Genomic DNA, 14,282 nt, shown 5'->3' with positions numbered 1-14,282 from the left:
AGCGATAACCTTGCCTCGTTGCATAAGAACACAACCGAGACCTTGGTTAGAGGCATCGAAGTACACGACAAAATCTTCATTACCCTCAGGTAGCGCAAGGACAGGAGCTTCACACAACAAACGCTTGAGCGTTAGAAAGGCTCCTTCTTGCTTCGAGCCCCAAATATATGGTTTACCCTTGTGCGTTAGAGCTGTTAAAGGCAAAGCGATCTTCGAGAAGTTCGAAATGAAGCGCCGGTAATAACCAGCTAAGCCCAGAAAGGAACGGATCTCGGTAGGAGTGGATGGCGTAATCCAGTTCTTGATTGCTTCAATTTTGGACGGGTCGACATGAATCCCCATCTTGTTTACAACATGGCCAAGAAACTGTACTTCATCCGACCAAAATTCACACTTGGAGAGCTTGGCAAAGAGCTGCTCGGTTCAAAGCTTTTGCAACACTAACCGAAGATGTTGCTCATGCTCGGCCTTGGTCTTAGAATAAATCAGGACGTCATCGATAAACACAATCACGAATTTATCCAAGAAAGGCCTACACACCCGATTCATTATATCCATGAAAACGGCGGGTGCGTTGGTTAAACCGAAGGACATGACCAAGAATTCAAAATGGCCATAACGAGTTCGAAAAGCAGTCTTCGGAACATCTTCATCGCGGATGCGCAACTGGTGATAGCCAGAGCGGAGATCAATCTTGGAGAAACAAGAGGCACCTTGGAGTTGATCAAAGAGGTCGTCAATACGCGGTAAGGGATACCGGTTCTTAATGGTGAGTTTGTTCAACTCGCGGTAATCAATACACATGCGAAACGATCCATCTTTCTTTTTAACGAACAACACCGGAGCACCCCAGGGCGAAGAGCTAGGGCGAATGAATCCTTTAGCAGTCAACTCTTGAAGTTGGCTTGCCAATTCTTGCATCTCAGCGGGCGCAAGACGGTAAGGAGATTTGGCTACGGGGGAAGCACCAGGGACAAGATCAATACGAAACTCGACTTCACGAGCGGGAGGGATACCAGGAAGATCATCAGGAAAAACTTCAGGGAAATCACGCACAACAGGGATATCGCGAAGCTTCTTCTTTCCTTAATCGGGTTTAACCACATGGGCTAAAAATGCAATACACTTCTTCCGCATGAGTCATTGGGCTTCAGCGCAAGACATAAGCTTAAGACCACTGGAGGGTTTCTCGCCATAGATGTGAAGATCACCGTTTTCTCGAGGAATGCGAATCAACTTCTTGGCGCAAATAACTTCGGCGCGATTATTCGAGAGCCAGTCCATACCAATGATAACATCAAAGCTTCCAAGAGGCATGGGGATGAGGTCGATCAGGAAATCGTTTTCGTTAAGGTTAAGCGTGCAATCTTTAATCACTGAGTTAATTAAAACAGTTTCGCCATTAGCCAATTCAACTGAAAAATTTTCTTTTAAATCGCTGCGCGGTCGCGCAAGCTTCTGCTCAAACGCGCGAGAAATAAAACTTCGATCGGCGCCAGTATCAAAAAGTACAGAAGCATAAAATCCGTTAAGCAAAAATGTACCATTAACTACGTCATTATTCGCTTGCGCTTGGTGCGCGGTTATGTTAAAAGCTCGTCCGCGCGTCACTTGGTTCGAAATCTGGTTCACCGGATTCGCTTGCGTAATCTGAACTTGTAGTCTCGGGCACGCGTTCCGGAAATGACTGGGATCACCGCAGTTAAAGCACGATCTGGGTCATGGGTTTTGGTAGGTTGGTTATGGGTTCTGCGGGTAGACTGGTGGTATTGGCGCAATTGGATTGGCGGGAGGGACTCTACAGTATTCGGCTGAGTGACCAACGCGGCCACATCGGTTACATTGTCGACACGGGGTTTGGGTTGGGTGGTGAAATCTACAGGTTGGGCAAAAGGGGTGGTTTCCTGTGTAAGGTTTCTTAGTTTGCGGGGCAGGGAGTGCGGGATTGGTTAAGGCATAGTTGTGGACAATAGGGGAAGTTGGGTAGGCTGACAGTGGGTTAGGAGCGTGTACTGGAGGTTGGTAGGTGGGTTGCTGGACAATGGGCGGGCTGGTAAGCGCATAGGCTTTGCGCCTGCGCTTGAGGTTGTTACGGTTTGAGGTTCTGGTTTGGTTTCTGTTGGTTCAGGGACAGTCTTGGTGGGTTTGGTCTTCTCAGTTCCCCGCAGGAACAGGGTTCCTGCTCTGACATGGTTGTCGCTGAGCACAGCGGCCAACTCGATGGCGTCAGAGAGGGTTGCTGGGTTTCTGGCCCATACAGAATCTTGAATTTCCATGGGGAGACCCCCAAGGAATTTCTCAATGGCTCGGCGGGAAGGGGTAACAAGGTGAGGGACAAGCAGGCTTAGTTCATGGAAGCGCGTCGCGTACTCGCGCGCTTCACCGCTGTATTGCTTAAGATTCCAAAATTCCTCCTCCAGGCGCTTAACTTCGTTGGGAGGGCAGAATTCTCGCGTCAGAATTTCCTTAAATTCTTCCCAGAGCATGCTGGAAGCAGCCTCTGCGCCACGCGCATGAGCTACTCCATTCCACCATGTAAGCGCTCTAGATTCCAGGACACTGGAAGCATATAGGGTTCGTCTGTCTGAGGGGCATTGGGTGTGGAGGAAAGTGTTTTCAATCTTCTCGAGCCATTGGAGCATCACGGTGGCTCCTTCAAGACCTGTGAACTTTGGAGGGTTACCCGCGTTAAAGGACTTAATGTTATAACTGGAGGTATTGTTTTGGCTCAAGGCTTGGGCTATCGCGGCGGCCATTTCCTGGGAACGTTGCTGTCTACGCATGCGCGAGGCTTCTCTTCTCTGAAATCGGCGAGATAGTGGAGGCATTCTATAAAAGTTTTAATTTTGTTAATATCTTGGTTTTAGCGCAAAGTATGTCATCGTAAAGCTTGTTTCGCGAAGTTAGTTACTGTCAAAAGTTAAAGTAAAATAAATGACCCTAAATGCAGACTTAATAAAGGTAACAAATTCGAATCAAGAATCGACAATTCATGTATCACCATGACTTTCCGAATTCTTAATTTAAAATGACGAGTAAACGAGTATTGGAGATTGACGATTCATGTATCACCATGACTTTTCAATCTTCAATATAAAATATACAAGAAAATGAGTATTGGAGGTTGACAATTCATGTATCACCGTGACTTTTCAAGTCTCCAATCTCAGAACATAATCGTAAATGGAAATTGAAAATCAACTATTCATGTATCACCATGACTTTTCGGATTTTCAAATCCAAAAAACGAATATGTAAGTAAAATCAATAAAAATCGAAATTCAGCAAAAATCGAAATATCGCGAAATAAATCATAAAATCAAATACTGCGCAAGCGCGAGCATATTCATAAATAACGAGTAATTAACAATAAGCGCGCAAACATGAGATTTCTCTCATGCGCGAGAAGGGACTCTTAGGTATTCTAGGCCGTTACGTCTAACCACCTATCCTAAAGTCACGGAGCTCTGATACCAATCTGTAACACCCCGACCAAAGGCGGATTATACATCGTGGCGCCACATATTGTTTCATTACTCGTGACACTATTTGGGTGTCAATATTTAATAAATACATTCATTCGCGCACGCGCAAAGTAAACACAAGATAACATAAAGCAACATAATTCATTATATTATAAGGCAAAATATTCGAACAACAATAACTTGTCTTGATACATTTTAATCTAGGTCCAAAAGTAAAAACGTCCTACGTGTCCACAAGCTCCAAATGTAGCTACAGCAAACCTGAACATGTGTTAAAATAAAACGTCAAACACTTGCGTGTTGGTGAGAAATCAAGTTTAATACAATACATAGATAACAATAAATCTGCGCGCAACACGTGTATGTCTGGTGTTTAACAAGGGTGCAATCAGATTGTGATCAAGCCTAAATAGATCATAGCTCATAGTTCATAGTTCAATCCGTGCTCCCAAATGAGCACAAAAACGAGAAAACATTTGTGCAAGTGTAAACAAAGAAAACCGTAAACGATAGGTCTCCCGTGTTCATCTAATGGATCCATGAAAACTTCGGAATAGGCCGAACAAAGCGGTTAATGATACACACATACAAATAAACAGCCAAGTAAACGTCCTCAACACATGGGATACTGCGCGACTAAAGTTCATAAACAAGTTTAAGACTCTAAGTTTGTATGAACACATGAACATCCCAAAACATTAAAAGCAAAAAGGGATTAGTACGAGATTACTCACTTGATAAACGATGCGGTGTAAGATAAAGCAAGAACCAACTTTAAACAAGCACAAGTTAACCTATAATTAAAGATTATTGTTTTAACGATTTGCTTTAAGTCTTGATTATAAGTTAGCATAATTAATAAGTAACTTAAACAAATTATTATATATAATAGATTACCGGAAAACAGGGCAGAACAGGGAGGAAGACGGAGGCAGAGAGGGAGGCGGCAGAGAGATCGAGGAGGAGGTTAAAATAAGTGTTTGTGTGTGAAGTGTTAGGAAAATAACATTATTATTTATAGGGAAACCCTAGGGGACACAATCCCTAGAAAAGGGGAAAAGATCTCCAAAAAGTAAAAGATTCCAAAAGCAAAAGATATCAAAAGATATGGCAGCTGCAGGGGGCAAAGGAAAAGCTGACAGGGAACAGTAAAAGCATGGGCGGGTCAGATAAAGGTACTGGTCAAGTATGGAAAAAGCAGATCTCAAAAGATAATGTCAGTCACTTTTTCTGTCAACCAATGGGGTTGGTGCGCATGCTGCGCCGAAAGTAACTTTCAGACATAAGGCAGGTTAGGTCAACAGCACAGAAGATAAGACATCACAAGAGCAAACGGCTAGATTAAACAGAAGAAAACTCAAAGGGTTTAGCGCGAGAAGGCTGCGCGCGAGAAGGCTAAGGCGCGCCGCGGGAAGAATCACATTTCTTAGCGCGCCGCGGGAAGAATCACATTTCTTAGCGCGCCGCGGGAAGAATCACATTTCTTAGCGCGCCGCGGGAGGAACTACGATTCTTAGCGCGCTACGAGAAGAACTACAAATCCTTAGCGCGTCGCGGGAAGAACTACAATTCTTAGCGCGCTGCGAGAAGAACTACAAATCCTTAGCGCGTCGCGGGAAGAACTACAATTCTTAGCGCGCTGCGAGAACAGTTCGCCTCGCGTATCGCAGGAACAACTGGTCTTCACGCAGGCTTCCTTGTAAGGAGTCTGGCGCGTGGAGCTGCGCAGACAACCTTAGGCGGGAAGAAACAAAGGACACAAGAGAAGGGGTTCATGGCTTAAGGGCGGGACGGCGACAAGAGAAAAGGAAGGCGGAAAGAAAAGAGGAAGAAGGAAGAGGGACGGGACGGCGGGAAGGAAAAGAGAGGAAGAGGCGGGAAGGAAAATATATTATTATTATTAAAAGTAAAGTATAAGTATAAATAAATATTAAATCATAAAAGAAAGAGATCGGATCGGAGAAACGGGTACCTGGGTCGGGTCGGATCCGGGCAGATGTCACAATTCGGGTCAACCAGAATATGAAAATTTCAACCCAAATGTTTGATCTCGGGTTCGGGTTGGAGCTTTAAACGGGTCAGGTTATTCGGATCTCGGGCCGGGTTTGACATTCGGATACGGCTAAAAAACACACCCCTGGTTTCATTCATTCTAATGCAACTTAAGCCGCAGTTGGCCCGTTTGTATCATTGTATGTTGGCCTACGACCCAAACAAACAAAACATAACCCTAGTGTTTAAAATACAAACAAACAATCTCTTCACTCGATACTAATTATAATAATAAAATAAAAAAGCAACTTAACAAATAAACATGTTAAATGAATTATTAGGATCAATACTTCCCGATAATTCATTTAAGCCATGTATATAATGTTAGAGCATATCCGTGTCTTCATCATGCACTTCCTCTTGTTTATATCCCGCATTGCTCCATATAAAAGTTTTGTTAACTAAACCAAATACCTAATCGTTTTTGTAATCTTGATTCAGGATTAGGATTAAAAAGATCAAGGAATTTTTTTTTTATGTTAATATCATATTATAATAAAAAAATCTAATTACAATAGAGAGGCACAAGTTGCGTAGCCACCCAATGACGGATCTTGAACATCTAGTATGGATAGGCCGAAATTCACGAGACCCAAATTCTTTTTCCTACTTATATGTTTCGGGTCGGGTCAAACAATAAAAACTCTATATTCAATCATTCAACTAAAACACCAATTCAGTCATTCAACTCTACATTCAATCATTCAAATTATTCAAATTATCGTTCTTATACACCCAATTTCTTATAAATTTCACACATTTTAACACCATAAATAAAATAAATAAATAACCCTTTGCTATTAGTTTTAATCTATAATCAAAACACTTATTGGCACAGAGACTCTTAATCATTCATACCTCTTATTGATTTAGCATTTAATGGCTTAGCACTTACCAAACAGTCCCTAAATTGGGAAAAACAAACAAACAAGAACCTGTGTTGCCTAATGGCTTAACTCTAAATTGTGATTTGTGAGCTAGCATGCTTCTTCTTCCGCTCGAATGGCCTGATCTAGGGGTTATGAGAGGATTGTTCAACATTCTCACACCTTAGGCCTTGTCGCCTTGTACGATTAGGGATGGAGTTTATTGTTAGTGTTTTTTTAAGAAAATTATTGGGCTCGGGCTTCATTTTTAAACAGAATTTATTTAAAAAAAAATCTATTGTGACCCAGAAACAAGCAATATGAATGGGCTAGACACAAATAATATGGATGAGCTGGACTCAATACATATAAGTTTTTTTTTCAGAAAAATTTACCTTATTGATCGAAAAAGATGGGTGGGCCGAGGCCCACTTGACCCCTTATAAAATCCGCCGATGCCGCCACCCTCTTTTGAATGGCAAAACCGATCCTGCTGAAAACAAAATTATCGTTCTTCGGCGTCGATGAGTTACTATGCACGACCCGCTGAACTATTTTCAGAAGCGTAACAGCATCGGGGGCAAGAGACCCAAATGTATCGAAAGCAAAAGGAATGAAGGCGTGTTGATTCTCGACACACGTCTTCTCGTGCTTAGCATTTTTTTCTTGATCCTGCCTTTAACACGGCATGCCTAGCAACGAATAAATAATCACTAAAATGGCTATGTATTTTCGTTTCAACGTTTAGGTTTTTAGAACGATTGAGCCAGGTAGGTTTAACATTGTTATCAATTTCAAATAGTAAAAGAGTTTTGTATAGTTAAGTTAGGGTTGAACATGTAGTCAAATGGTAGTATGAAGTTTTGGATTGAAAGTAATGTTGGTGTTACTTATTCCAAAACCATGAAAATGCATTTATGTTTCCGTCCTACCCGTCCCAAAATCATTTTTGTTTATTTTAATTCTAATAAATATTGGAGTAATAACTATAAAACATTTATTCTTTTATTTTATTCAACTAAATAATTATAAGGGAAAATTACCAAAATATCCTTTTTGAGGAGAGAGAGGTTCCTTAAACGTCCACAATTTTTCTTAAATTCTCTAAAAGTCTCTTACAAATGACGATTGGGATTCGCGACGACGGTTGATGAAATACCAATCAGAAATAGCCACGTGTTCGTAGCACGTCTTCTCCGGCAATATTTGAAACAAAACAGTCGACAAAGGCCACTTTTGGGATATCAAAAACCGTCGTATGCGACTGTCTTTGGAATGTTCTCGCCGGCGTCGACAACCTTATTTTCTCCTAAGTTGCCGACGAAGACGCATTTGTATCCAAATTTGCCGATGAAGACGGTTTTTATTTGTATCCAAACTGATATACCCAAATAAGGTTGCTAATAGGACTATGAAACCCGTTGACGCTGGCAAAAACATTCCAAAGACAGTCGCATACGACGGTTTTTGAATTATCCCAAAAGTTGCCTTTATTGACGGGCTTGTTTCAAATATTGCCGGAGAAGACGGGCTACAAACACGTGGCTATTTCTGATTGATATTTCATCAACCGTCGTTGTGAATCCCAAGTCATCGCAAGCGACGGGTTTTTAAGGGACTTTTAGAGCATTTAAGAAAAAATGTAAACATTTAAAAACCTGTCTCTTCAAAAGGGACATTTTAAGAATTTTCCCTAACTATAATAATATTCACTAGTTTATAAACTTTTCTTTTGTTTGCAGTAATCTCACTCCAACTTGTTCCTCCTGCTTGAGACGCAACTTCTCTGCATGAATTCGTTTTCTGTCACTGGCTTTTGTCTCGTGAATTCGTTTTGTCACCGGTTTGTTCCCCCTGCGAGTTGGTTGTCACGGCTCTTAGTAGTTAGAAAAATCGTTATCCTCATTGTCAAAATCGCTTGCCAGAAGTACGCCTCTGAAGACCTTGTGTACGTGTTTTGAGTATTTAGTCTGATAGAGTCGAGAATCTGGACTCGAGCGACTGCCAGTTATAACTCAGCCCTAATCATATTTATACCAAAAACAACTTCAACATCATCTGGTACCAACAATATGTAAAAAGTACAGCAACAGCTTCAAAATAATACATTGGAATTAATATAGTCAAATGTTGTTCAATAGTGTTATATGCTTATTTCACCTAACCACAATTCTCCAACACAAAAACACCAAATAAACAAATGAACATTTACAATACTCAAAAAGCAGCTTCTTAGTTCTCACCATCGCGTATAACAAGAATCATGCAATAAACACAAATAACAAAAATCGCATCGTCTCACCGGTCCAGCAATATTTGCAGCTTTTCGTATCAACTGACCAAACAACCGCGACTCTAGTGATGCTTTGAAGATGAATCGCTATGTTTCTTTCTGCGTGAACAACCTTTAGGTGCGGCCTCAGCCAGTGGACCGGACCATGTCTGGATTGGTGGTTTGGTGTACGAAAAATTGGAACTAAACGGGACATCGGGCGGGTCAAAAGTTGGATCCATGTGATGTGAAGATCCCAACGGGTAGCCCAGTGTTCCGTCTTGGTGAGGTGGAGGAAATTTCTCACTTTTGCTTTTTGCATTTGCATGTGTGATCAGCCGCCGTCTCTACAAAAGATTCACGATATGATTTGTAGGAGCACGACACATAAACAGGTACATAAAAAGTTATTCAACCCTAACACTACCCGTAATTTTATTTGTGTCAAAAACATCAACCCTAACCCGCATCACACATTGAAAATCGTGTAACCCAAACACGGCCCGTTTAACCCATTTATCTAAACATGTCAAACGTGTTAGCGGGTTGGTGGCTGATAACCAAGTTACAAACATGTTAATCAACTTAATGGGTCGTAAAAAATGGGTTAAACAGGTCATAAACATGTTAGTGGATCGACATGTTTAACTAAACAGGGTAGACAAGTCAACCCAAACAAGACCCGGATTTTAAATAGATAAGATACGACAGCCCAAAACTGATTATTTTCATGTCGTGTTCCAGCATTCCAGGTCGTGTTACTGCTGGCGGCCGCGTGTAACAGTGGTGGAAACGAATTAAAATAATAACAAAAAATATTATAAAATACGACAAAATAGTTTGGCATACGTCGATGTTAACTTGCAGCTCAGCATTGGCTTCTGGAGCAGGCATAGCGCGTGCAGATCTTTCGCGTGTGCGAGTCTTCTTAACTCCATCAGCATTACTTTTAGCAGCATGTCTCAATCTACCAATAATAAAATTCAAAAAGAAATTACAAACAACTTAAATAAACTTGCCAGTTAATTGTTCATTTATCTATTACCTTCTAGCTTCTTCATCGCGCAGTTTTGCATCCATCTCCTTACTAGGTGGATATTTTGGAAGGCTTGACGGGTCACACGCATAAGGTTTTGTCGTAAAAAACTGAATAACAATTATCAATAATTTTTTCACATTTAATTTAAAGAATTCAAAACTGTAATAACGTAAATAAATTTGCAATGCTTACTTCACTTTTCAAAGCAGCTGTTGCTGTTTGACGATCTGCAGGATCAATTGCAAGAAGGGTATCGATCAGCGGTAATGATGATGGCGGGAAATGTTTAAATGTTTCTGCTATACAACGTTTATATGAATGTTGGGGCTTAAATATGGTTGCGTGTGGTAATTTTGACTTTTTCCAATATTCTTCAGAAGGCGAACCGCATAACTTGAAAATCTTATGAAGTTGTTCTACCTGATTGCAAAAAAAGATTAAAAAAACTTATATATCCAATTTTGAAAGGTTAATATCATAATATTAATTAAAAAAAAGCATACTCATTTTGTACGAAAAGTCACTCAACCCAATTTTGATACATTTGCTAATGTATTGCGAAGATTTTAAAATAGAACTAACCCTTTTGTCTATTAAACAGGTCAAAATTTTTAAAAAGTTTATCCTAGTCACATTATTGTACACTTGGAAAGCCACTTCATCAGCTCTTGACCCATTTAACAGGTCCATAAAAAGTTATTTTTTTCAAAAATTCACAATGGCATGTGAACTTTTAACAAGTACATATGCTTTAGAAATTTATAAAAAATATCACCTTTTGCCCCCTTTAAAAAACTATCCAGGTCAACGTTTTAGACATTTGGAAAGTCACTTCATCATATCAAACCCATCTAACGAGTAAAAGGTTTAAATTTTCTATAAAAATTCACAATTGCGTGTGAACTTCTAACAAGTACATATACTTTAGAAAATTTAAAAAAAATATTACCTTTTACCCCTTAAGCGGGTCAAGATTTAGAAAAAAACTATCCAAGTCAACATTTTTAAGGATTTGGAAAGTCACTTCATCAATCTCAACTCGTTTAACAAGCAAAAGGTTTAATTTTTAGAAATCAAATGACAATTGTGTCTATTTAAAACAAATTCAGAGGCTTTTAACATAACAAAATGGTGTTGAGTGACTTTTTCGGGTAAAATGATCAAGTATGTTCGTTTTTTATGGTATTAACTATTAATTCTTTTTTTAAATATAAAAAAGATTCTAAATTACCTCGGTACGACCAGGCATAATAGGCTTTCCAGCTAACAACTCTGCTAAAATGCACCCTGCACTCCATAAATCAATCCCTACACCATAATCAGTGGCCCCGAGAAGCAATTCGGGTGGTCTATACCATAATGTAACCACCCGACTAGTCATCGGCTGCTTATGATTCGGATCAAAAAACGAAGCTAAACCGAAATCAGCAATTTTCAAACCCCCATCATTATCAAGTAAAAGATTAGACCCCTTTATATCCCGATGTAACACGTATCGGTTGTGACAATGTTCAAGCCCAGATAACAATTGATGCATGTAGCACTTGACCTAAAATAATCATAAACGGTTAAAACAAAGAAAACGGTCTTTGATTTAAATTTGAAGGTTGGGTCCTTAATCATTATTAATTACGCTGGACATCCTTAAACTAATATTCATGTTGGGATTTAATTTTCTTTATTGATTTTTATTTAATATAACGAAAATTATATTCATGTTTCTTAGTTTCTAAAAAAACTTGTATTCTTGTCGGGGATTTTCTAGTAGTAAAAATAATATTCATGTTTATTATTTATTGATTTTTATTTAAGCTAAAAAACTTACTTTTTATATATATTGGGGTTTTTTATTTTCTTCTTTTAATGAAAGAGTATAATAGGTAAATGTATTCAACGAAAAATTCTATGTTGGGGTTTTATTTTCTTCTTTTAAGCTAAAAAACTTACTTTTTTATTTTCTTCATTTAACATGGATTCAACGAAAAATTCTAACGCTAGTTAGTGCAAACGACGTAAAGTGTTACAAACCCATTAGTTTGAGGACGTTCAGTGTAATTAATAAAGATTAAGGAGTAAGGATCCAACTTGTAATTAGGTACATACATAAATGATGAAATTTGTAATTTACTCAAAATAATATTATAAACGAACCTGAGGTTCAGTGAACTTGATTGTGGGACTAGCAGCGAGTCCAGCCAAATCATGTTCCATGTATTCAAAAACAAGATATAAACTACAAGACATCCTTGATGTAACCAACCCTTCCAATTTTACCACATTTGGATGGTCTAGACGCCGTAATATTAAAATCTCTCGGGCCATGAAATTTACACTTTCGGGCTCCAAATTGTCGAACCGAACCTTCTTTAGTGCGACTATTTTTCCCGTCATGGTGTCTCTAGCTTTGTACACGTTACTGTATGTGCCTTGCCCAATCTGATCACATCATTAAAATGTATGTAATGCATTATTAGTAATAGCATCCACATCAGGTTTTTTAACCACGTCTCTATAATTTAGCCCAAAAAACACATAATTCTTGCAACTAGACGGTATTAACGTAGCAATTGCGGTTATGGATTTTCAGTTTATGGGGGGTAGTATGGGATCCGTAGTTGGGGAGAAAATTACCCGCTTGATTGAATACGCTACTAAAGAATTTCTACCTCTTATTATAGTGTGTGCTTCTGGAGGGGCACGCATGCAAGAAGGAAGTTTGAGCTTGATGCAAATGGCTAAAATCTCTTCTGCTTTATATGATTATCAAACCAATAAAAAGTTATTCTATGTACCAATCCTTACATCTCCTACTACCGGTGGGGTGACAGCTAGTTTTGGTATGTTGGGGGATATCATTATTGTTGAACCCAATGCCTACATTGCCTTTGCGGGTAAAAGAGTAATTGAACAAACATTGAATAAAACAGTACCCGACGAATTTGTTCATCTTTCAAAAACTTCCACATCTCATTCCCCCTATCTATCCCTATTCAACTAAATAATACTTATTAATATTTTATTCTTATTACTTTTTTTCTTTCTTCCACTCACAAAAAATATGATGTATAGTAGAGGTGTAAACAATCCAAGCCAAGCCCAAGCTTGGCTCGTTTTGAGCTATATTTCTAAAGCACAAGCTCGAGCTTGGCTGGTTTCAAGCTATGTTTCGAAAGCCCAAGCTCGGCTAGTTAGTAGTTTTTCAAGCTCGAGTTCGGCTCGTTTATTCAATAATAACTGATCTATATTTCTAAAGCCCAAGATTGGCTAGTTAGTAGTTTTTCAAGCTCGAGATCGGCTTGTCTGGTCTATATTACTAATCTATATACATTTTTTAATTATTTTTGGATATATTACTAATCTATATCATATATATTATTTTGTTGTTTTTATCATAAATTTAATGTTTAAATATAATACTAATATTGTATAAATGCATACTTAACATTAAATAGAAATTATACAAACAAAAGACTCACTTAGACTCCCAAAGCCAGCTGAGCTCGATAAGCGAAGCTCGGGCCCGGGCTCTTTTTTTTTTTTAAACTTATTTTTAGGCTTGAGCTCGGGCTCAAGCTCGATTAAGCTCAGCTCGATTCGAGCTTTTGATGAACCGATTTCAAGTAGCTCACGAGTGGCTTGGCTCATTTAAACCCCTAGTGTATAGATACAGGAAATGAAAAGTGAATCACTGTAGCTTCCCTAAAACTGTTCATTATTTTCAGCGTCCTGATGGAGTGGTAATCGTTCCCTAAACATTACAAATCTAGTTCGATCATATAGCTTATAAGTGTGCAAGAGAATTAAAAACAGATACTTTTACTCGCCTTATCAATTTTCTCAAACGTATCTGCCCTGCGAGGAATCCACCCATTGATCGCCTCACCAGCAACTGCCGATAGCCAAGCAGGCCACCCAGCCGCCACCTGTTCTCCATGTAAGTTCTTGGTTGGATTACTACGCCTCGGGTTCGGTTTAGACCGCCTTCTCTCGCCTCTCGGCCTCACATTCCCCTCTTTTTCCACTTTCCGAACCGCCCCATTTTGCACCTCCTGACCGCCATTGTCACCACCCTCATTGGCGGCTGACTCACTCTCCACCTGCCCGGATTCCACATCCGGGTCCCGCTTTCTCTCTGTTTTCTTCTTCTCTGCTACAAGTTCAGAACTTTGTGTCCCAGAAGATGAAACCTCCTTTCCAAACACACACCCCATTTATCCCAATCTTTATAAACCCTAACCCTCATTTCTCATGACATCCCTGAATAAAAAACTAATCAAATTCACAAACTCAACATAAATCCAATGATTTTGTTTTAAAAAAAAAAAAAAAAAAAAAAACTTGATTTATAATGGGTTTTTGATAAAGATTAAGAAAAACCCAAACTTTATCACAAATATTCAAACTAAATAACAAAGCAAGGGCAGTAATGAGTTGATAGAAGAAAACCCACAATTAATATTTGATATATTGGTCAAACATGAATTAAAACAAAAGGGTTTGATAGGAAAGAAAAGAAGAAAGTTGAAATTGTGGGTGTTTGATTGAAGATCTAATTAGGGTTTGATAGT

General features: G+C 39.2%; 1 protein-coding gene across 1 annotated transcript; it reads right to left on the bottom strand.

Moving 5' to 3' along the window:
* Positions 1 to 8,745: 8,745 nt before the first annotated feature.
* Positions 8,746 to 13,990, bottom strand: LOC143568381 (putative serine/threonine-protein kinase At1g54610). Its single transcript, XM_077054555.1, has 7 exons — positions 13,539 to 13,990; positions 11,866 to 12,150; positions 10,946 to 11,263; positions 9,907 to 10,134; positions 9,721 to 9,821; positions 9,525 to 9,642; positions 8,746 to 9,022 (listed from the first exon to the last, which is right to left on the bottom strand). The coding sequence occupies exons 1-7, from the start codon at positions 13,923 to 13,925 to the stop codon at positions 8,759 to 8,761; spliced, it is 1,701 nt and encodes a 566-aa protein (XP_076910670.1). The 5' UTR covers positions 13,926 to 13,990; the 3' UTR covers positions 8,746 to 8,758.
* Between the last annotated feature and the right edge of the window lie 292 nt (positions 13,991 to 14,282).

Source organism: Bidens hawaiensis, unplaced genomic scaffold, assembly GCF_021521415.1.
Source record: "Bidens hawaiensis isolate Kalapana, Puna unplaced genomic scaffold, B.hawaiensis_p1.1 tig00023984_1, whole genome shotgun sequence".
In the NCBI taxonomy this organism is placed as follows: Eukaryota; Viridiplantae; Streptophyta; class Magnoliopsida; order Asterales; family Asteraceae; genus Bidens; species Bidens hawaiensis.
The sequence above is the reverse complement of the archived record's forward strand: the minus strand, read 5'-3'. Positions and strand labels throughout refer to the sequence as shown.